This window comes from Macaca nemestrina, chromosome 3 (assembly GCF_043159975.1).
Source record: "Macaca nemestrina isolate mMacNem1 chromosome 3, mMacNem.hap1, whole genome shotgun sequence".
Taxonomy (NCBI): Eukaryota; Metazoa; Chordata; class Mammalia; order Primates; family Cercopithecidae; genus Macaca; species Macaca nemestrina.
The window spans coordinates 149,176,972-149,201,887 of NC_092127.1; the positions used below are offsets into that span (position 1 = coordinate 149,176,972).

The window sequence follows — 24,916 nt, forward strand, 5'->3', positions numbered from 1 at the left end:
CTTCTCCTTCCTCAGAGGCAGACAATCACTGTTACCACTTTCTGGTTGCATTTTTCCAGAGAGATTCTCCCCACTCCTTTATGCACAGCACACACACACACGCAAATATAGATATTTACATATATATGTATATTTCCTACAAATGGTAGCATACCAATTTTTTTTTTTTCTTTTTTTTGAGACAGAGTCTCGCTCTTCGCCCAGGCTGGAGTGCAGCGGCACAATATCGGCTCACTGCAGCCTTTGCCTCCCGGGTTCAAGCGAGTTTGGGCTAATTTTTGTATTTTTAGTAGAGATGGGATTTCACCATGTTGGCCAAGCAGGACTTGAACTCCTGATCTCAAGTGATCCACCCACCTTGACCTCCCAAAAAGCTGGTATTACAGGCGTGAGTTTAAGGATTTCCAATACCTTTTTTTCCTTCCAAAAAGAGGTCCCATAGATGGAATACAATATAGTATATAAAATATAAAAATAACAAGGTACCAGAGGTAGGAAGACAGGAAAAGGGAGGGAAGAAGGGAGATTCAGACTGTGGCATAAGAAACAGCAATAATTCAGTAGACAATGGAGAAATCTTTTTTTTTTTTTTTTTTTAAATGGAGTTTCGCTCTTGTTGCCCAGGCTGGAATGCAATGGCACAATCTCCACCCACCACAACCTCCACTTCCCGGGTTCAAGCTGTTCTCCTGCCTCAGCCTCCCGAGTAGCTGGGATTACAGGCATGCACCGCCATACCGGACTAATTTTGTATTTTTTTAGTAGAGACGCGTTTTCACCATGTTGGTCAGGCTGGCCTCGAACTCGTGACCTCAGGTGATCCACCTGCCTTGGTCTCCCAAAGTGCTGGGATTACAGGCGTGAGCAGTAATCCTCGCAGGAGATAATTTTGTCAGTTGCGGGGTTGGGGGAGGTGGTGGTGAGATCAGGGTATTGAGTACCCCAGCTATGCTTTTCCTGTGGGCTTGCCTTGTGCTGGCTGTGTTCTTCAATGTTAAGTCACTGTCCTGATAGTTATTCTGCATAACTCCTCCTCCATCCAGGGCCACACCAAATTCCTCTTCTTGTCCTTGGATCCCAGTGGTAGTAACAGTTTGGCTACTTCTAACCCGAGGTTACTGCACCATCCTTTGTGGTTTCCCTATACTAATATCTTTGTAAATAGTCTCTTTGGAAATAACCTCTTCCAAAATTATCTTGAGTGTGCTTTTCTTTTTGGTTGGGACCCTGACTGGGAACCTCCTTCAAAAGTATTACTTATCTATTACATATCCTTTTTGTCTTATTCACTGTAGTATTAATTTCTTGAAGGCATATATCATATATTTTGTTAATATCTGTATTCATAGCATTGAGTACACTTCCTGTGGCTAGCAGGTATTGATACATATTTTTGTCTTGAGAAGCAAGAATGGAAGGAATGATGGAAGATGGTAGGATTATAGTCACCAAGCAGGTTTTTTAAAATCTTAGTTTGGGCAGGGCGTGGTGGCTTACGCCTGTAATCTCAGCACTTTGGGAGGCCGAGGCAGGTGGATCACCTGAGGTCAGGAGTTCAAGACCAGCCTGGCCAACAAGGTGAAACCCCATCCCTACTAAAATACAAAACTTAGCTGAGTCTGGTGGTGCACACCTGTAATCCCAGCTACTAGGGAGGCTGAGTCAGGAGAATTGCTTGAACCCACAAGGTGGAGGTTGCAGTGAGCTGAGATTGTGCCACTGCACTCCAGCCTGGGCAACAGAGCAAGACTCCATCTAAAAAAAAAAAACAACTTAGTTTGGTTTCCTAAAATTTTCTCATTTCTCCCAGTCTCCAAATCAGTTCAGTAACCATTTTCTCTGTGTTTCTGCTCTATGGAAATCACTTCACTAGGAGTGGGGTTCTGGCTAGTGATTCAGGCATGGCTCATGCTTCCAGAAATTTGTCTCAGTGAAGGGACCAGTGTGGCTAAAGTTTCTTAAAGCAGGAGATGTCTCTTGGGGGTGGAAGATGGAAGTGGGATCTGACACTAATGGAGGAGAAGTGGAAAAGCTTCTGTGGCTATAGGAAGAGGATTAATGAGCAGTATTAAGAGCCAAGTTGAGACTCCATAGCAGGAACTTATAGTGCATCTAATCCACTTTACCTTACACAAAACTACTATATTAGCCTTCCTAAAGTAAATCTGGGGTGATGTCATGCTCTTGCCTTAAAATCTTCAATGACTCTTCATTTCATGTAGAAAGAAGAATGAGCCCCTATTTTGATGCAGTGCTCTTACTTTCACAGACCTGTTTCTTACTTTTTCTCTGTGTAGAAATTAAACTAGTTTAATTTCTATTCTCCAGATGGGCTTCCACGGGAATTCCATAGGAATATCTCCTGCCTCTATGTCTGTTGTGGGAAATCAGGGACCCCAAACAGAGGGATGGGCTGAAGTTGCAGCAGAAGAACATAAATTGTGAAGATTTCATGGACATTTATTAGTTCCCCAAATTAATACTTTTATAATTTCTTATGTCTGTCTTTACTGCAGTCTCTGAACATAAATTGTGAAGACTTCATGGACACTTATCACTTCCCCAGTCAATACCCTTGTGATTTCCTATGCCTGTCTTTACTTTAATCTCTTAATCATGTCATCTTCATAAGCTGAGGAGGATGTATGTTGTGTCAGGACCCTGTGATGATTGCGTTAACTGCACAAATTGTTTGTAGAGCATGTGTGTTTGAGCAAGATGAAATCTGGCACCTTGAAAAAACAACAGGATAACAACAATGTTCAGGGAACAAGAGAGATAAGACTTTGGAGTCTGACTGCTGGTGAGCCAGACGGAATAGAGCCATATTTCTCTTGTTTCAAAGGCAAGTAGGAGAACTATCGCTGAATTCTTTTTCTCAGTGAGGAACATCCCAGAGAAAGAGAATGTGCCCTGAGGGTAGGCCTATAAATGGCCCTCAGGGGGCCGCCGCCTTTTACGGTCAAAGTCAAAGGGATGAAATAAGCCCTGGTCTCCTGTAGCGCTCCAAGGCTTAGTAGGACGAGGAAATTCTCACCTAATAAATTTTGGTCAGACAGCTTGTCTGCTCTCAAACCCTGTCTCCTGATAAGATGTTATCAATGACAGTGCAAGCCCGAAACTTCATTAGCAATTTTAATTTTGCCCCATCCTGTGGTCCTGTGATCTCGCCCTGCCTCCATTTGCTTTGTGATATTTTATTACCTTGAGAAGCATGTGATCTCTGTGACCCACACCCTATTGGTACACTCCCTCCCCTTTTGAAGATTGCCAATGAAAACTTGCTGGTTTTATGGCTCAGAGAGCATCACAGAACCTGCTGACATGTGATGTCTCCCCCATCTTTAAAATTTCTCTCTTTTGTACTCTTTCCCTTTATTTCTCAGACCAGCCAAGACACTTAGGGAAATAGAAAAGAACCCATGTTAAATATCAGGGGTGGGGTTTCCCCCAATATATATCTTTACGCATGAATTCCCATTTGCCTGGAATAGGAAGCCTTTCTCCTGCCCCATTTCCACCTGATAAATCCTACTTACCCAGGCCCCTTATTTTCTGTTTGCTCTTGAATTTATTGTTTCAGGAGGTGTCTCCCATGGTGATTTCATCTTCCAACAGAGAGTATCTCCCTTTCTAATCCCAGATCCTGTTGGCCATTCCTGACTTTAAGCAGCCTCTTGCATTTATGCCTCCTGCTCTTGGGGTAGTAGGAGTATCCTATTATTGTTAATCTCACTGTTTCCTCACTGTCCTCTGTTTAACGTTACTAACACTTTTGTAACTAATGCTCTGTATTAAATTCCTTCTATTGAACCTGATGTTAGCCGTTTTTCTGATTGGCTGATTTCTGATTCACTGTGTTAGCACACCTGATTGAAAGACTGTGCTTCGAGATCTAACTCCATCTTCTTCGTGGACCTTTTTTCATTATGTGGCTGAAAAAGATTTAAAAAAACTCCCCTAGAATATTAAAAAATCTGTTATTTCAACAATCATATTTTTCTTATGACATTGTAAAAATATATACTAATTTCTAAACAAAGTATCTCAGAAATTGGGGAAAGGATGATTGACAATTACAAATAATTATCTAAGTTTCCCTTGTAGATGCCAAATACTTGTTCATTTTAGTACTCCTGGCTTGTTCCCCTGTAGTCCTCTGCTACACTACTAGTTGTAAACTCTTTTGGGGGCATACTCATCTTTGGATTTGTTCCTTATCCAACTGGCAGAGAACTCTGTGCATTGTACATGTGTGCTATTTATTGAGTTGGGTACAGACTCGTTGCTTGGCATGTGTATTTTTTCTTTTTTCGAGACAGAGTCTCGCTCCGTCACCCAGGCTGGAGTGCAGTGGTGTCATCTCGGCTCACTGCAACCTCTGCCTCCTAGGTTCGAGTGATTTTCCTGCCTCAGCATCCCAAGTAGCTGAGACCACAGGCACCCACCACCACACCCAGCTAATTTTTTGTATTTTTAGTAGAGACGGGGTTTCACTGTGTTAGCCAGGATGGTCTCAATCTCCTGACCTTGTGATCTGCCTGCCTTGACCTCCCAAAGTGCTGGGATTACAGGTGTGAGCCACCATGCCCAGCCATATTCTTAATTTTCATTTTATATTCCAGTTGTTCTTTGCTATTATATAGAAGTAAAATTCATTTTTACATTGACTTTACAGTCTTGCAACCTTGCTAAATTCACTTATTTGTTCTAATCATTTTTTCTAGATGCCAAAGAATTTATTTTATGGTTGACTACATACACTATTATGTCATCTGCAAGTAACTAGTTTTACTTCTTTTCCAATTCAGATGCTTTGTATTCTTTTTCTTGCCTTATTGCAAGTGTTAGAACCTCCAGTGCAATGTTGACTACTTCTAGAATATCCTTGTCTTATTCTTGACCTTAGGAAGAAAATGTTCAGCCTTTCATCATTAAGTATAATGTTAACTGTAGTTTCTTTTTTCTGTTGTTTTGTTTTGTTTTGTTTTTTGGTTTTTGAGACAGAGTCTGGTTCTGTCGCCCAGGCAGGAGTGCAGTGGCAAGATCTTGGCTCACTGCAAATTCTGCTTCCTAGGTCCAAGCGATTCTCCTGCCTCAGCCTTCCGAGTAGCTGGGATTACAGGTGCTTGCCACTATGCCTGGTTAATTTTTGTATTTTTAGTAGAGACAGGGTTTCACCATGTTGGCCAGGCTGGTCTCCAACTCCTGACCTCAAGTGATCCACCCACCTTGGCCTCCCAAAGTGCTGGGATTACAGGTGTGAGCCACCGCACCTGGCCAATGTTAACCGTAGATTTTATGATACATGCTGTTTATTGGGTTGAGGAAGTTCCCTTCTATTTCTGGTTTGCTAAGAGTTCTAGTTATAAATGGGTGTTGAATTTTGGAAAAACGCATTTTCTACATTTGTTGAAATCAACATTTGGTTTTTCTCCTTACCTTTTGTCATTATTATTGTGAATCTTATTGATTACTTTTCAAATTTATATCTACATTTCTCATTTTAAGTTACAAAAATACTTATAAATTATAATAGTTGTTTGTAAGTTTTGTTTGCAAGAACTGATCCTCAGGTTTCAGATTTGTAGATCTGAAATATCAAACAGTTAACAGCAACCTTGAAGCCTTACCTAACCATTATTTTCTCTCTCCCACTTATGGCATTCAGAAAAGGCCAAAGGCACTAAAGGCAAATAACACAGAGTAATGTTTCACAAGGTGTGATTCAGGAATCCTTTGCAACAGAATTACTTACAGTGCCTGATAAAGCTGTAGATTTGTGTGCCCTACCCATACCTTACTCAGACTCTGCAAATAGGGCCCTGAAATATGCATTTTAAACAAGCTTCACAAGTATATTCATGCTAAATTAAAAGAACCACTAATACATAGTTAATTATGTGTGGGTTTGTGTGTGTATGTGGGTACACAGAGTATCTTCTCTGTCCTTTTATATAAAGAAGGCATTATTATTCTGTTTACAAATGTGTAAACTGAGGTTTCATGAGGTTAAAAAATCTCACTTGAGTTCATTCAGCTAATAAGTGACAAAGCCAGGTTTTGAACCCAAGCTAGAGCATGATTTCAATCAGTAGAATATACTGCTTCCATGTATTCACGGTTCATGTTCCATATTTGTGTTGCCCGAATTACCCGTAAGATTTTCTCAACCATTGCTTTGGTATATTTTTGTGTAGTTTGTTATATCCTCACTTAGGTAAGGAATTTTTGTGATTCAGCTAAATATGAAAGCTGAATCTTGCTTTCCAAAGCAATTGTTTCTCTTCGATTCACAAATTTCAATTCAAAGACTCATGCATAGGAAAATCAGCAAAGCAACAAAGTCCCTAAAAGAATATATTTTTCTGTTCTTTTCAGATGTTTTGCCTATGATCCTATGATACCAGAAGAGTTGAAAATATATGAAAATAATAAACAATTACTATTAATATTTTTTCTCAAACTACAGAGTAATTTTACCTTTAAAAACAGATGGAAAAATTCAAAATAAAATATTAGCAGCTGGGACCCAGTAGTATATAAAAAGAATAACTTACCAGGGCTGGGCACAGTGGCTCACACCTGTAATCCCAGCTACGCGGGAGGCTGAGGCAGGAGAATCCCTTGAACCAAGGAGGCGGAGGTTGCAGTGAGCTCAGATCATACCACTGTGCTCCAGTCTGGGTGACAGAGCGAGACTCTGTCTCAAAACAAACAAACAAACAAAGAATGACTTATCATAACCAAGAAATGTTTATTGTAGAACTGTTAAAAGTTTTAACATAGTTCACCATATTAATATTGACAGGAAAATATGATTATTTCTATGAGAGCAAAGGAGATTCTAATAAGAACCCAACATTAATTCCCATATCTAATATTTTAAAAATAGGAAACTTCCTAACATGAGTAAAACATCTACCTCAAACTAATGGACAACACCATGCTTGAGAATGAAAATCAAGAGGCATTTTCATAAAGACAAGGACCATACTGGATATCTGTTAAGATAGTTATAATAACAGAATATAAACACTATTATATATTATTTTCTGGAAGTTTTTGTCAAGGCAATTAGACATTAAAACTAAATGCTTCTTAAAAAGAGGAAATGAAATAATTTTGTGTAAGTAATATAATTGTATTGCAAAGACAGAAATTAATTAATACAAAACCTATTAGAAAAATATTTTGTAAAGGCCAATAAGGTGGTCAGTTTCAAAATAAAAAAGAATAAATAATTTCCTGACATAGCAAAAGCAAAGAGTTAGTATACATCAAGGGAAAACCAAGTTAATGACAAAAGAAAAACAAATATAAAACATGTAGGAATTAATAAAAATGTAGAATCTATATATTGAAACTTTTTTGAAAGTGTAAAGGAAAATAATTTCTTAATTTATTCTATGATTTTAATGCAACTTCCATCAAAATCTCTATAGTTGGAAAGGCAGTTTTAAAATAACATTTCAGATCAGTAGGGAAAAGATGGTCTATTGATTACTGATTAAATGCTAATTAGAATATCAACTATCCATTTAGAAAATATAAAGCTAAATCTCTGCTGCATACCTTATACCAAAATTAATTTGAGGTAGATTAAAAAGGAAACCATAAAACCAGTGGGAAAAATATCTATTAATAATTATAAATTATAAATGTCTCTATTTTTCTGTTTATAATTTCTATTTTTTAGAGAGGTTATGTATTTTTTAAAGTGATTGATAAAAAAATTTCCAAGTAGAATACTTAGGCCAACAGGAAATTACAGGGCAAGAGAAGTGACTCATTTTTCTTTAGGGTTAAGCAAAGGCCAGGCTTGGTTTGTTCTGACAATAGGAATTATATTTTCTGTTCTCATTTAATCTTTTACTCATATATTTTTTTTCTGTATATTATGATGAATGAAATAGTTACATATTCTCCCTTCCCTAGTCATAAGGTTTGAGATCTCTAAAGAGAGTGTTTATTGATGACAATAGGGAGTTGGCATGTGGGGAAATATACCAGAATAGTCATGTCTTCATTCTGATGCTGAAAAGGAGTCAGTGAAGCATTTCTCTTCTTAGAAAGCAGTTGTTTCTCAGTAAAAATTACTTTAATTATATTTTAAAATATATGTACATGTTCATTAACAAACATAACAAAAATTCTTTATTTCCTATTTATTGACTACTGCCTGCTAGTTATTTTCATTAGTTGTTTGGATACTGGAGTGAGATAGAAAGCATTATTTATTATTGTCTTCACTTGAATATTTAGCATTTTGTAAAATTTAAGTCATTATTGATTTTACTTTCAATAATGAGATATGTTTTATACATTTTTCTATATCAAATGATTTTTCTTTCATTTTAATTTACTTAAGAGTCCTATGAATTGGCAAGAAAAGTTCTGAGAACAGATGGGGACAGTCCTGCCTTGGACTCTCTCAGGGCATAGTATAAATGGGTGGACATGATTGACAGTTCATTGTAACTCAAAAGTATATGCTACCATGAGGATTATGTTTATTAAACTGATAGAAGAAATTGTCATTTACTGGGCTCGTACTATGTGCCAGGCATAATGCTAAGCACTTAACTCATTTAATCTTCACCACAGTTTGTGAAGCAAATGTTATTCAGGAAAACAAGATGAATTTTCTAAAGAACAAAGTTGTCCAATAATGGATCGGGTTACTCACAAGGCAGGACGTTCCCACAACCAGAAGTGTTCCAAAAGAGACCAGGTGATCATTTATCGGGAATATGATAGTGGCATTCCTGTTTGAGTAGAAGGTTGGCTCAAGTGACCCTTGAAATTATAACTACTTCTAGGTTTCTATGATTCTACTTTGCAAATGCCATCACACCTTGTAATATAAACCAAATAACACCAGCAAAATCACTCAATTTAAAATCCAGTTATTGGCTTGGTGTGGTGGCCCACCCCTGTAATCCCAGCACTTTGGGAGGCTGAGGTGGGAGGATCATTTGACGTCTGGAGTTCAAGACCCGCCTGAGCAATATAGTGAGATCCCATTTCTTCAAAAAATTAGTCAAATGTGGTGGCATGTGCCTGTATTCCCAGCCACACAGAAAGCTGAGGCAGGAGGACTGCTTGAGCCCAGGAGTTTGAGGCTGTAGTGAGCCATGATCACACCACCGCATTCCAGCCTGGATGGCAGGGTAAGACCCTGTGTCAAAAAAAATTCGGTTATTATGTTTTAAACATATCAGTTCTTTCTGTCAGTTGAGACACTAGTGTTGTTTGCTTAAACTTGTAATACATGTAGTTTTTGGTTTATTTTTTCCTGTTGAGGTTCAGTGGCCCTCAAGTTTAAAAGTGGATTATTGAAATGGTATACTAGAATTATGACGACTTTAATATTAAAATTTAAGTATGTTTTTGATTTCTCATCTGTAGTGCCAAAAATTTGGGGGAAATTAGGAATCAGTGTAACGAGAAGTTGAAAGCATAAATTTTTGGCATCATATGTGCTTTGGTTCATATAGCTACTATATTGAGTATATATTCTGGCTATATGTTTTTGGCAAATTAAGTATCTTTGCTGAGTTCCAGATTCCTTATCTGTAAGAACCTGAGGAAATACTTACTTCATAGTTTGTAGTGAGAATTACCTGAATAGAGTGCTTTGTGTCTGGCATAGAGTAAGAACCCAGTAAATTGTCAAGTAAATTATTACATTAAAGAATGGCATCAGTAAAAACATATACTTTTTTTTCATTTTCAACAATGTATTTATTCAACCTGGCACATCCAAAATATTATTCCAACATGTAATCAATTTTTTTTTGTTGTTTGTTTTGAGATGGAGTCTCACCCTGTCACCAGGCTGGAGTGCAAGTGGCACGATCTCAGCTCACTGCAATCTCCGATTCCCTGGTTCAAGCGATTCTCCTGCCTCAGCCTCCCGAGTAACTGGGATTACAGACACACGCCACCACACCCAGCTAATTTTTGTATTTTTAGTAGAGATGGGGTTTCACCATGTTAGCCAGGATGGTCTCAATCTCCTGACCTCATGATCCACCCACCTCGGCCTCCCAAAGTGCTGGGATTACAGGCGTAAGCCACCGTGCCCGGCCGTAATCAATATTTTAAAAATCGGTAATGAGATATCTTGCATTCTTTTTTTATGCAGACGCTTCCAGCACATATCAATTCACATGTTAAATTTCCAAGTAAATGCTCGATCTATATTTAGATTTATAAAATTCACAATTGAAATTGAAGGTTCACATATAAGGTTTTTCCAAACACACTTAAAAGTCTCCTAATAACTTTATTATCACTTCAAATAGTTAAAATTAAATAAAGTTTAAATCCAGTCCTCAGTCCCACCAGCCACATTTCCAGCGCTCAGTAGCCACAAGAGCTGGTGCCCACCACATTGGACAGCACTTTTTTTTTTGAAACAGAATCTTGCTCTGTCACCCAGATTGGAGTGCACTGCAAGCTTCACGCCCCCCTGCCCCCCGTCTCAAGCGATCCTCTCACCTCAGCCTTCTGAATAGCTTGGACCACAGGCATGCACTACCACGCCTGACTAATTTCTGTATTTTTAGTAGAGATGGGGGTCTCACCATGTTGCCCAGGCTGATCTGGAACTCCTGACCTCAAGTGATCTGCCTTCCTTGGCCTCCCAAAGTGCTGAGATTATAGGCATGAACCACAGCACTCGGCCTGGGCAGCTTATTTATAATTGGTTCTCAGCTCTGGCTACTCGGCAGAATCCAGAATCCATAGAAAAGGCTTTTAAGAGCACAGTTCCACAGCCCCCATCCCCAACCTTACTCAATGGGAGGCTGGGAAGGACTCTGGTTCCAAGAGGCAGCCTGTGTTTCCTGATGGAAGGATGTGACAGGGCTGTATCTTTAATGTTTCACCTTGAACGTTGGAGACAGCTTCAAGGAGGAGGTAACTAGATATGTCTTAGTCCATTTTCTGTTGCTTATAAGAAATATCTGAAATGCAAATCAAAACCACAGTGAGATACCATCTCACACCAGTTAGAATGGCGATCATTAAAAAGTCAGGAAACAACAGGGGCTGGAGAGAATGTGGAGAAATAGGAACACTTTTACCCTGTTGGTGGGACTGTAAACTAGTTCAACCATTGTGGAAGACAGTGTGGCAATTCCTCAAGGATCTAGAACTACAAATACCATTTGACCCAGCCATCCCATTACTGGGTGTATACTGAAAGGATTATAAATCATGCTGCTATAAAGAAATATGCACACATATGTTCACTGTGGCACTATTTACAATAGCAAAGACTTGGAACCAACCCAAATGTCCATCAATGATAGACTGGATTAAGAAAATGTGGCACATATACACCATGGAATACTATGCAGCCATAAAAACAGATGAGAACATGTCCTTTGCATCATTCTTAGCAAACTGTTGCAAGGACAGAAAATCAAACACTGCATGTTCTCACTCATAGGTGAGAATTGAATAATGAGAACACTTGGACACAGGGTGGGGAACATCACACACCAGGGCCTGTCGTGGGGTGGGGGGAGGGAGGAGAGATAGCATTAGGAGATATACCTAATGTAAATGACGAGTTACTGGGTGCAGCACACCAACATGGCACATGTATGCATATGTAACAAACCTGCACGTTGTGCACATGTGCCCTAGAACTTAAAGTATTAAAAAAAAAAAAAGAAAAGAAACATCTGAAACTGGACAATTTACAAAGAAAAGGTGTTTATTTGTTTTTGTTTTTGTTTTTTTTTTTTCTATTCTGGAGTCTGAGAAGTCCAAGATCAAGGCCCTTCTTCTTAATGTTTTTGATGCAAATATTTTTGTATTTAAGAATTGAGGTAAAATTTGCATACTGTGAGTAAAATGCACATATATTAAGGGTACAATTTGATGACTTTTGATCATTGTATACACTCATATAACCACCTTCCCCAATTTTCATTCCAGAAAGTTCCCTGGTGCCCTTTTCAGTAAATTTCACCCCCCTTAGACAACTACTATTTTTATTTCTATCACCAATGTTTTGCCTGTCCTTGAATTTTATATAAATGTAATCGTGCAGCATATACTCTTATATCTGGCTTCTTTCATGTTTTTGAGCTTCATCCACGTTGTTGCAAGTATCAAGAGTTCATTTCTACTTATTGCTGAAAAGTATTTCATTGTTCTTTTAAACCAGATTGTTTATCCATTCCTCTTGATGAAAATATGGGTTGCTTCCAGTTTGGGACTTCTATAAATATAGCTGATGAAAACATTCTTGTACAAGTGTTTTTATATACATATGATTTCATTTCATTATATGTGTTTTGATAAGCAAAAGTTTGGAATTCTAATGATATCCAATGCATCAAAAATGTCTTTTAGATTTAGTGTCTTTTTTGTGCACTCTCTAAGAAGTCTTGCCTATCCCAAGTCATGAGGATATTTTCCTATGTTTTCATCTAGAAGCTTTATAATTGTAGCTTCTATGTTTAGGTCAGTGATCCATCTTAAATTGAATAAATACATATAGTGGAATTGCTGAGAAACAGAGTAGTTGTGTGTTTGTAGGTAACTGCCAAACAGTTTGCCAAAGAGGTTGTACCGTCCTTCGTCCCACCAGTGATGTGCGTGACATTTGGGGTCTTGGTCTTTTAAATTTTAGCCATTGTACTAGGTGTGAAAATGTATCTTGTTGTGGTTTTAATTTGTATTTATTTATAGACTAATATTTTTATATCTTCTTTTGCGAAGAATTTGTTGAAGATTTTTGTTTATATTTTTATTGGGTTGTTTTTATTGTTGATTTGCATAAAATTTCATAAATATTATGTATATAAGTCTTGTCAGATAAATGTACTATAAATATGATTATCTGTGGCTTGCCTTTACATCTTCTTATATGTCTTTTGATAAGCAAAAGTTTATAATTTTGATGCTATCCAATGCATTAAAAATTTATTTTAGGGCCGGGCACGGTGGCTCACACCTGTAATCCCAGCACTTTGGGAGGCCAAGGCGGGCAGATCACTTGAGGTCAGGAGTTTGAGACCAACCTGGCCAACGTAGTGAAACCCCGACTCTACTAAAAATACAAAAAAATTAGCCAGGTGTGGCGACAGGTGCCTGTAATCCCAGCTACTCATGTGGCTGAGGCAGGAGTATTGCTTGAACCAAGGAAGTGGAGGTTGCAGTTAGCCAAGATGGCGCCACTGCACTCCAGCCTGAGTGACACAGTGAGATTGTCTCAAAAGATTTTTTTCCTTTTAGATTGAGTATCTTTTTTGTGCCCTTTCTAAGAAATCTTTCCTACCCCAAAGTTATAAGAATATTTTCCTATGTTTTCTTCTAGAAGCTTTGTAATTTTAGCTTTTATGTTTCGGTCTGTGATCCATATTGAATTAATTTTTGTGGTGGTGTGAGGTAGGGATGAGTTTTCTTTTTTTCTTCATGTACTTTTAAAATGATAATTTACTTTATTTGCACACTCAGGCCACAAGGTTTTCAAGTTTCCAAAGTGAACATGGATGAGTGGAACTAATTAAACCTGACTTATTTTTGATTGTCCAAAGGCTTTTAGATGAATGTGTACCATTGGTTGTTGCTATTGATTTCTCATTTCTTTTGAGTTTCTATTTTATTCCCTTTGCCTCTGATTAAGCACTGTAGTTTTTGTGAAGCTGTCGGGCACCAGCACTCACATTTGCCATCAACTCTCTCCCTGGTGACTTGTACCTGTCTTTCTCTATGGTTTCCTAACCTTTCTCAAAATCTTCATGCTTCATGTCTTTGTTGATTGATCATATAAAATCTTCTTCACAAGCATTTTCTTCTTTATGTTGTTAATTTCTCTATAAACAAAGTAATTCTGTTATGGCAAGTGATTTTATTTTTGTAATAAAAATACATTTATTTGTAGCTTTAACTTTATTTCTTATGTTTCTGTATTACTTAAATGAAAAATGAAATAATTATAATGAATTATGTTTAAGGTACTCAATTAAAACTTGGTGCAGAATTGATTCCACTTTAAGGCTAAAAAGCTTTAGTAAATGTCAGGTATTATGTTCAAGAGCTCCTGCATGAACTTTTCCGAAGAGCTCACAATCTATCAGGGGAGGAGGACGTATCAGTACCCATGTAGTAGCCAGCGTGTATAGAAGAAGATGCACAGAACTATGGGAACAAAAAGGAGGGTGTGCTGGATTCTGTGCCCAAGTAATCATCTACGGTTTTTTTTTTTTTTTTTTTTGAGATGGATTCTTGCTCCGTTGTCCAGGATGGTGTGCAATGGTACAATCTCAGCTCACTGCAACCTCCACCTGCTGGGTTCAAACGATTCTCCTGCCTCAGTCTCCCAAGTAGTTGGGATTACAAGCACCTGCCATCATGCCCTGCTAATTTTTGTATTTTTGTAGAGATGGAATTTCACCATGTTGGCCAGGCTGCTCTTGAACTCTTGACCTCAGGTGATCAGGCTGCCTCGGCCTCCCAAAGTGCTGGGATTGTCGGCATGAGCCACCGTGCCTGGCCTCATTGATGTCTTTTCACAGGGCATATATGAACTGATTTTTGAAGGGCAAATAGGATTTTTCCTGGGAGAACAAAAGGGGTCAAGAATTCCATGCAAAATGAACAGCATGAGCAAAGTTATTGTTAAATAGAGGTGTATGTAAAAATTACAAACATGGCTAGGTGCAGTGGCTCACATCCCTACACTTTGGGAGGCTGAGGTGGGCAGATCACGAGGTCAGGAGATCTAGACTCTTCTGGCTAACATGGTGAAATCTCGTCTCTACTAAAAATACAAAAAATTAGCCGGGCATGGTGGTACATGCCTGTAGTCCCAGCTACTTGGGAGGCTGAGGCAGGAGAATCACTTGAACTTGGGAGGTGGAGGTTGCAGTGAGCTGAGATCCCGCCACTGTACTCCAGCCTGGGCAACAGAGTGAGATTCCGTCTGAAAAAAACAAAATTATAAACACATCTATCTGATACATTATCAAATGCTTACAACATAGGAGAATGGCCAAAGCTGATCAAGATTTCTGAATTTTTGAAACCTTAATACTGTTTGATCGGTTCAGTTCTATGTCTGGTGGGAGATCTTTTAAACAGCATAAATATATTTCTCATTATTGCTAAACTCACCTTTCTTCAAACTGCCGCTAGTGTTTGTGAACTACAGGCACAAATATCAGTGATTTTCTTATTTCCATTTTTAATTTTAATTTTATTTTTAGAGATAAGGTCACTCTCTGTCACCCAGGCTAGAGTGCAGTGGCACAATCACAGCTCACTAAAGCCTCGACCTCCAAGGCTCAAGTGATCCACCTGCCTCAGCCTGCCAAGTAGCTGGGACTATGGGTGCAGTGCACATCACCACTCTGGGCTAATATTTTATTCTTATTTTTATTTTGTAGAAATGGAGATCTTGCTATGTTGCCCAGTCTTGAACTCCTGGCCTTAAGCAATCCTCCCACCTCAGTCTCCCAAAGTGCTTGGATTACAGGTGTGAGCCATCATGCCCAGCCTGTGATTTTTGCTCACTTCAATAAAAGATCCATGAATATATTTAAGAAGACAACATTCTCATCGTCTCGAAAGGTTAGACTAGTGTAAAAATTTGCAGGCTGGTGGTGGTGGCTCATGCCTGTAATCCTAGCACTTTGAGAGGCCAAGGTGGGTGGATCACCTGAGGTCAGGAGTTTGAGACCAGCCTGGCCAACATGGTGAAACCCTGTCTCTACTAAAAATACAAAAAAATTAGCCAGGCATGGTGGCACGCACCTGTAATCCCAGCTACTTGGGAGGCCAAGGCAGGAGAATCACTTGAAGCCGGGAGGCAGAGGTTGCAGTGAGCCAAGATTGTGCTACTGCACTCCAGCATGGGTGACAGAGCGAGACTCTGTCTTAAAATAAATAAAAAAATTTAAAAAATTAAAATTTGCAGTAAATTCTGGAATTTCTCATAATGTAGATATTTAAATGACAGCAGAAAAGGCAGTTTGACCATTAATGTTTCTCCTAAAATTTCTTCAAACAACAATAGTAACAAAAAGTCTAGGAATGTGCTCTGCTTTTCTCTTCTCTACCACCTCTCCCACATTCCCTTCTTCCCTTTTCCTTTCTCTTCTTTCACATTTCCCGTTCTGTCTTTTCCTCCCCCTTCCTTTCCCTCATTTTGACAACCTTTTCCAATGTTCTACAACACTTCATGTATCGAAAATCAGGAAAGTAATTTGTTCATTTGCAGAAACCGAATTGTACACTGGTCTTTTTCAATAGAAAGAGCTTTAATTCTTGGAAATAGATGCTAACAGTCATTAGAAGGGCTGGAGCTCTAGGCTGAACCATAGGCATGACCCCAGAACAGCATCCCAGAATTCCTATGAGCCACTTCCACTGCAACCTGGCACAACAGTCGCCCTACTCCTGCTAGGTGCATTCCGGCATCACCTGGATGCCCTTTCTTTGGCACCAGGAAAGCTAGTAACCAGACGGGGATAGCTGCCTCAGAATACACAATGTGTCCCTGCCCATTTTTGCTGGCAGCCATAGCAGAAATGGAAGATCCATTGTCTTCACCTCACTTCTACCTTCCAAATTTCATACAAATACATTTAATTGACTAAACCTAAATGCCATAAGTTCTGTCCAGAATCTGAGCTGCAAAGCAGACTGAGTAATACAGATTTTTAGTTCTTCCAGTTTTTGCAGATCATGAAAGAACACTAGAAGGAGAGAAGAATGGATGATGTGGGCCAATTCACCATATCTGTCACCCTAGGAACCATTTCAAAGTCATTGTAAATTCAGTGAGTTTTCATAACTGCTAATGAAATGTCTTGTGAGTATAGTTTTTAAAACACAAAACAGGATTTGTTCATGCTGTGAGCATTTCTTGAGTACCTATTATGCGCAAGCACTCTGCTGGGGTTTCAAAAGTCTCCCTCCTAGAGGAGGTTGTAGCCTTGTGAAGACAGTGTGTGTAACAATTTAGCAAGTAGAAAATAATTGAAATATGTACAAAATGCAGTGGCAGAGAAGAGAAGGAAGTAATCATCTAGATCAAGGGCGAGGAGTCAGTGGCTTGGACTTGACCAATGGATAACACCTATTTGGACTCAAGAGAAGTGAACTTTTGAAGTCCAAGGAGAGCACATGCAAAGGCACAGAGGTGTGAAACAGCATGGCTCACGCAGGGTACTGCAGCCAGAACACCACTTTGTACCTTAGTAATAATCTGTTTTCATAGCATAGCCCAAGCATTAAAAAAATTGTTATATGGGCCAGGTGCGGTGGCTCACGCCTGTAATCCCAGCACTTTGAGAGGCTGACGGGGGAGGATCACCTGAGGTCAGGAGTTCAAGACCAGCCTGACCAACATGGCGAAGCCCTATCTCTAGTAAAAATACAAAAATTAGCAGGCGTGGTGGTGGGCACCTGTAATCCCAGCTACTTGGGAGGCTGAGACAGGAGAATAGCTTAAACCCAGGAGGCAGAGGTTGCAGTGAGCTGAGTGAGCCTAGGTGATAGAGTGAGACTGTGTCTCAAAAAAAAAAAAAAAAAAAAAAGAAAAGGAAGAAAAGAAAAAAAATTTTATTGGATTCCAAGAATTCTTTTCCTAATCGAGTCACTGAGGCATGTACACAAAACTGTTAAGTAATAAAACTAGGAAAAAGTGATACTAAACTATTTAACATCTATTATAGTCATTGAGCACTTACCTATCAGAAAAGGATAGTTATAAAGCATGGTTATAAGCAACTGGTCTAGCTGTATCTCTGGGTACCTTTACACAGCAGCCCTGTTTAAATATAGTTTAAAGGTCTCTGGGACCATGGAATCTTTGGATCCAAACAAACTTACATAGTCATCAATGGCACAGAATTTCAGCTCTACCTACACCCAGAGGGCCTTCAGGCTTATCCCTCTCAAAAAGGCTGGCAAGGTTTTCCAGGGAATCCCTGAAGGGGTGCCTCACATGTGCTCGTTTTGAACAGAACTATGTTCTTTAAGTGGTTGACTCTTTTAAGGGCAAGTATCAAACTCAAAGCCTAGGTGATCAAGGCCAGTAAGGAATTAAGGGGAGGAACATTCTCCACTCTGCAGTCAGAGCCATTCTGGCACCGAGTATTGGAAGCCAATGAAGAAGCAGGCGATGTCATCTTTCATGTGGTCATAAAATGGGAAGGTTTCCTGATTCCCCTTGCGGGACGTGCTGCAGGGGTGTGGCTCATCTGTTTAGTCTCCTCCCTCGCTGCTGCTCAAACCCCTGAGGGAAGGGGGAGCACGCAGACTGACAGGTCCCAGAGTCCAAGTGGGCATGTGTTATAATGAGCTCCTTTAGCCTTGCTGTCCGGGGACAGCTGAGTGTTAACCTCCCCACCTCCATTCTTTTCCGGAGTCCCGGACAAATCAGGTCATATGAACTGTTTGAAAGGTGATGGATGCAGAGACTTTGTTGAACAGTAGAGGTGACTTTCAGAGGGATGGGGAGTTGGAGTTCCGGGAAGGTGGAGGGGTGAGGGGATAATCTACCACTGGAGTTCTGCCGTTCTGGACACAACTCCTCTTGATGTTCAGACTCCTCTTCCCTCCTTCTCCGCCGTGCCGCCCTGCTGCTCTCCACCACTCTCCGTCGCTCTCTGCCATTCTCTGCCATTCTGTTCCTCTGCTCCTCTCGACATTCAGCCGCTTGTGTGTGTGCCCGCTGAGGTTTCAGGTGTATATGGGCACAGGATGCGGGGGACGTGGCAGCCAGAGTGGTCCCGGAAAATGCATCGTTGGGGCAAAAACAGGAGTGCCTGTTTTCACTTAGGTCCGAGGGCATAGGCCCGACTGTGGAGCTCTCGCCAGGGATCCCGGCCTTCTCTACCCAGCACTTCTCTGTCCCCTTCCCCGCATCAGTTACCGACATTCTCAAGGTGAGTACCCTCAAACTAGAGAGAGGATCCTTCCTGAGGACCATGAACAGAAATCATAGGCGGATGGAAGCTGAAGCCAGTGAAGAAGGCAATGTCTCAGACAGCAGCCAAAGGGGCATGGCCTGTGCTGAGAGCAGCTGGAAAGTGAATTGAGATTCCACCCTGCCTCCTCTACCTGCGCTGAGGAAATTATATGCCCTGACTAGAGTTTAGGCCAGTGTTTTCTTTTTCTTTTTTTTTTTTTTTTTTGAGATGGAGTCTTGCTGTGTCGCCCAGGCTGGAGTGCAGTGGCCGGATCTCAGCTCACTGCAAGCTCCGCCTCCTGGGTTTATGCCATTCTCCTGCCTCAGCCTCCCGAGTAGCTGGGACTTCAGGCGCCCGCCACCTCGCCCGGCTAGTTTTTTGTATTTTTAGTAGAGACGGGGTTTCACCGTGTTAGCCAGGATGGTCTCGATCTCCTGACCTCGTGATCCGCCCGTCTCGGCCTCCCAAAGTGCTGGGATTACAGGCTTGAGCCATCGCGCCCGGTCCTAGGCCAGTGTTTTCAAAATATGCTGCTCGGGTATATATGCATCTGAATAATTTAGGGGACTTGCTAAAAATGTGATCAATTTTATTTTTATTTCCTCTAAAGTTTGAACACCACTTAGGACTCTTTTTGTCTAAATGCCAATAGAAATTCACAGCTGATTACCTCCATTACATCTACTGCTTTTTACTGTTATTTAATTGCTTGATGGGTATGTGAGGTCCCTATGGTTTTGTTCTACATTATATTGCTTGAGTATTTCAAAACTGGGATAAATCCAAATTTGTAAATGTTTTATACCTCTAGTACATTCTTAAATTTAAAAAATTTTACAAAAAACTAGTCAATGGAAATTAGGGGAATAAGCCATGCCTGCATTCTATTAAAGAATAATTCCTATGTAAAACTGCAAATAGACAGTATTATAGTCTTAGAAAAATGGTAGGGTTGATACGGTTTGGGACACCCAAACTTCATCTTGAACTGCGGCTCCCATAATCCCTGTGTCATGGGAGGAACTCAGTGGGAGGTGGTTGAATCATGGGAGTGGATTTTTCCCATGCTAGTCTCATGATAGTGAATAAGTCTCATGAGATCTGATGGTTTTGTAATGGGGAGTTCCCCTGCACAAGTCCTCTTCCCTGCTGCCATGTAAGATGTGCCTTTGCTTCTCCTTTGCCTTCTGCCATGATTGTGAGGCCTCCCCAGCCACATGGAAGAGTCCATTAAACCTCTTTCCTTTATAAATTACCCAGTCTCAGGTACATCTTTATTAGCAGCACGAGAACAGACTAATACATAGGGTGAAACTTTTAATTATATATGTAAATATATAAAAATATCCTTCCCACTAATAAGACTTCTTTCTCCTCAGATATGAAACTAACCATGAAGAAAAATATTGTCAATACACAACAGTCCTTTGTAAACATGCCCAATGTGATTGTACCAGATATTGAAAAGGAAATAAGAAAGATGGAAAATGGAGCATGCAGGTAAATCCAAACATTTTCCCATGCATTTTTAATATTAGCCATGGTTCTTTAATTTAACTAGGTTTAATTTCAATTTAGCTTTATAATTTGTAACCTTGAACTTTGTAATGTATTTAATTTAGCAAATTTATTCATACTTTGGAACAGCATAACTTGTCTAACAAATAACACAGACTTATTTATTTATTTATTTATTATTTATTTTGAGACGGAGTCTCACTCTGTTTCCCAGGCTGGAGTGCGGTGGCACAATCTCAGCTCACTGCAACCTCTGCCTTCTGGTTTCAAGCGATTCTCCTGCCTCAGCCTCCTGGGTAGCTGGGACTACAGGTGCGCACCACCATGCCTGGCTAATTTTTTTTTTTGTATTTTTAGTAGAGACAGGGTTTTGCCATATTGGTCAGGCTGGTCTCGAACTCCTGACCTCAAGTGATCCACCGCCTCAGCCTCCCAAAGTGCTGGGATTACAGGCGTGAACCACCATGCCCAGCCTGAACATAGATATTATTGTGGTCACTTTTTTGGAAGCACCTATTAAACACCTATGCCAAACATTTCTTTAGTCACTGGCAGGGCTTTTCCTCATGGGACATTTTGAATCTAAAGAGATGACATTGCCATAAATATATGTGAAAGGTACTCAGAGTATGAAATGCTAGCAATGTGATTTAAAAGTATAATTTAAAGTGCTTACCCTATAAATGAATATAATATATATGAATGTGGTTGAATTTACTTTTAGTGGGAAGAAACATTAGTTAGAAAACTAGTTCACTCAAATTTTTAATATGATCTAAGTCCCGGATATCACACTTGCTATTTGATAAATATTAACATCAATCAATGCATCAAACAATAGAAATGTGGAAAACCTAGAAAGTAATTCCTTAGTTAAATGCATTTTACTGAATTATGCATACATTTTATATAATTCTATGTATTCTGTATAGTTCTAACTTCATGCTCACTAAAAATTGTTATGTGTGTTAGTTTAGGAGAGAAGGAAAAGAGGTGAGGCAATTGTCCCCCTAGTGAGGAATGTTGTTCCTCCACAGTGGTTGAAAACATTAACACATCTCTCTCTGCCTCCTATTGGACTGTAGCTCCTTTTCTGAGGATGATGACAGTGCCTCTGTATCTGAAGAATCAGAGAATGAAAACCATCATGCAAGGGGTTCCTTTAGTTATAAGTCACACAGAAAGGGAGGACCATCACAGAGGTGAGCAGTATGATCCATCCTTGGTGCCTGTTTTTAACCATTTATGCCTAAGGTTGCAGTGTTTTGAATTTTTGCAATCAGACCATGGCGATGACCTTGAGCAGTAGAATAGAAATAACTCCCACATGCTTAGCATTCCAATAATCAAACACTAGACATAAATGGGTTTGTAAACTGTTGTTTAGATAAAAGGTCTTTTACTTCTTAGGAGTAAGCTTGTCAAATGCCTCTGCTATCTAGACAAGATGTGGGATCTCAGGAGGAGTTATTTTTGTTCCTACCCATGCCATCTCTTGGGAAATACTGCCACTGCCCAGTGATTATTTATCGCCATGGGGTTCCAAGTTGTAAACACTCTTGCTTCATTTTCCCTGAGACCCATTGGGGTCTGTCCCTTAAGAAACCCAGTCCCCTCTGATTTCTTGTTTCTCTCTGATCCTTCTTTCAGGGTCCCGAAGCAAGTACATGTGAGAGGGTTAGCTGTTATTTTCTAAAATGCTCCATCCCATTTGGTCCTACTTTTAGAAAATAGAGCACTGGAGAGAGGTGCTAGAAGAGAAAAGCAAAAAATCCTTAGTAGGAAATAAAGAAGTTGTGAAAACTTCAGATACCGGAATTGAGATTGCAAAAGGGGTGTGGTGTGGTGTTGGTGTGGAGCTGGGGTTTCCACCTGTTTTACATAATTAGTTTTTCTTTGCTTTTTTCCTCCCCTGTTTTCTCCTCTTTCCTATTTTTCTTCCCACTGACTACCTCCAGCCTTCCCATTGTTTTTATTTATCTTTTCTCCTCATCTTATTTTCCCTGACCATCTTAGGTCTCTTGTTGGGAGTTACTGGCATTGAGGTTGGTTCACTTAAGCTAATTCTTGGTATGAACTTTGACCGATATGCATTTACTAACCATGTGTATTATAGTCCATTTTCATACTGTTATGAAGAAATACCTGAGACTGGGTAATTTATAAAGAAAAAGAGGCTTAATGGACTCACAGTTTCACATGGCTGGGGAGGCCTCACAATCATGGCATAAGGTAAAGGAGGAGCAAAGTCATGTCTTACACGGTGGCAGGCAAGAGAGCATGTACAGGGGGACTGCCCTTTATAAAACCATCAGATCTTGTGAGACTTACTTACTAGCGTGAGAATGTCATAGGCAACACCCACTCCTATGATTGAATTATTTCCCACCGGGTCCCTTTCATGGCATGTGGGGATTATGGGAACTATAATTCAAGATGAGATTTGGGTGGGGACACAGGCAAACCATATCACCATGTTTGTTCAAGACACTGGCATTTGGCAAGTCATGCTTCATGGAGGCTCAGGATACACTTTTATGCCTTATGCTTCATAATATGTTTTTGAAATATCATCTAGACCATCTTTAGTAATGAGTAGAAACAAGAAAGAATTTGTTTTTTCCGACCATTTGCTTACCATGGACATTATACAGATGGTGACTATTGTGATTTCACTACATGTTTTTCATTTCCCAGAGAGCAGTACCTGCCTGGTGCCATTGCACTTTTTAATGTGAACAACAGCAGCAATAAGGACCAGTAAGTATATTTACAATAGAAAACCAAAGCTATGGTTTTAAAGAAAACCAGTAAAAAAGATAGGAATATATCTGAATCTGTTATAGAGGAAATATTTATTAAGCAAATGACCTAATACAATGGCAATGATAGTCTACCATTTTGTTGAAAAGTAGTATTTATTCATTCATTTATTTGAATACATGTAGAAAAAATCATGTCTATAGTGTTCATGCAGTTGACTTTCTTTGTGAATAGAGTGACTGAGAAAAATAAGTGAAACACATTACTCCTGGAAACTTTCCAGTTTGAGCCAATGTGTCTTAGGTGACGTTCCTCAGGAAACAGTTTCTGAGATGGAGGCTTGTATGCAGAGGTTTGTTGGGAATGGTCTTGGGAACAATATCTGGAAGGGAGTTGGGGGTCAGTATTGGGGAGAGGGAGAAGTCGAACTTCAGAGAATAGAGCTGATGTACAATGTGATTCAATGGGGATCCCTGGAGCAGGGATGACCTTTTAGAGTTGTCCCTATTTAGGTAATAGACTTGGGCCTTTGTACCCATGAACAGTTACTGGAAAAAGGTTGGCCCTAGAAGATGGAGCATAACCTTGAACATGGTGGTTTCCTTCAGCCAAGGCCAACCAAGTGAGAGGAAAAACTGAGCTGACAGCAACCAACACTCTTGGCAAGTGGAGAATGAGTGCCTGAATTTTGTGCACCACCTGCATAACCACTGTACAGCCCACCTGTGTGCTGCTCAGATCTATTTTGTTTATATAGAAAATTCACCCCATGTGGGAATACCTACTCCAGAATCCTGGTTATTCTTTTTTCTTGAGAAAGCTTGTAAGAGGAAAGTTAATGGGATTAAACTAAGGCCTCTGGCAGCTGCAGGTGGTTTTGAGGCCTCAAATGAAATTCTTCACCCTCTCCGCTTCTACTCATTCTAGGGTCTGCTGGTCTAGATGACTTAGCTGGTGTGAACAATATAGACACTCATCCCTGAAGGACTTGAGCCCTGGGTCACCATGCCCTTCTTGAGTCATGGCTACAGTACTTGCCCATTTACCACCAAAACTGGGCTGGAAAATAACAAAAGACCACCTAGGTGCAAATACATCTCCCCTCCCTGCATTGTATAACAGCAGCACTGCCTACTTCTGATGATCAAGGTCAATAACTTTTGCCAGTGTGGTGACTCTCTTCCTTGCCTGTTGGTTTCTTGGCATGAGGGGCCCAAAGTGGCTGGGGAGTAGCCATAGCTTAATGTTTAATGGAGCTCTGGCATTCCCTGGCAGATGCATCACCCCTTTGGAAGCCAGGGCCTCTAGACCCACAGATCCTTAAGTTGCAAGAATGGGAAACACACCTTTCCTACATTTGTCACCCCTACTTAGACCCCTTAGTTCCCAGACCAATTCATTCTATACAGGAACCATACAATGATCATTGTTTTAGCATATATACAGTATCCTAGAGGATGGCACCTTATCTTCCTAGAGTATAAACTCTATGATAACACCTCAGCTGTGGTTTCAAAAGGTCACTCCTTAACTATCCTGTCAGTAGCTGACAAAAGGTGTGCAGCATATGATAGGACCATGGGATCTCATACTCAGGGTCCAATGCCACATTTTTTTTTTTTTGCCTTAAAGCAAGTCCTTGGTCCAAAGTGATGTTAAGCAATATTTCATATTAGTAATCATGCTTCATA

General features: G+C 39.9%; 1 protein-coding gene across 2 annotated transcripts in view; it reads left to right on the plus strand.

The window, feature by feature from the left end:
- The first annotated feature begins 368 nt into the window (after positions 1 to 368).
- The window catches only part of LOC105487670 (cyclic nucleotide gated channel subunit alpha 1), a 36,230-nt gene continuing 11,682 nt past the window's right edge, over positions 369 to 24,916 (plus strand). Inside the window, exons 1-4 of one of the 2 annotated variants that reach the window (XM_071093624.1) lie at positions 369 to 386; positions 20,324 to 20,444; positions 21,548 to 21,664; positions 23,160 to 23,222. In XM_071093624.1, the coding sequence (XP_070949725.1) occupies positions 20,326 to 20,444; positions 21,548 to 21,664; positions 23,160 to 23,222 (299 nt within the window). In that variant the 5' untranslated portion in view covers positions 369 to 386; positions 20,324 to 20,325. Of the gene's footprint in view, positions 387 to 19,350; positions 20,445 to 21,547; positions 21,665 to 23,159; positions 23,223 to 24,916 lie in introns of those variants that run through there. The other variant, XM_011751179.2, reaches the window with a different exon arrangement.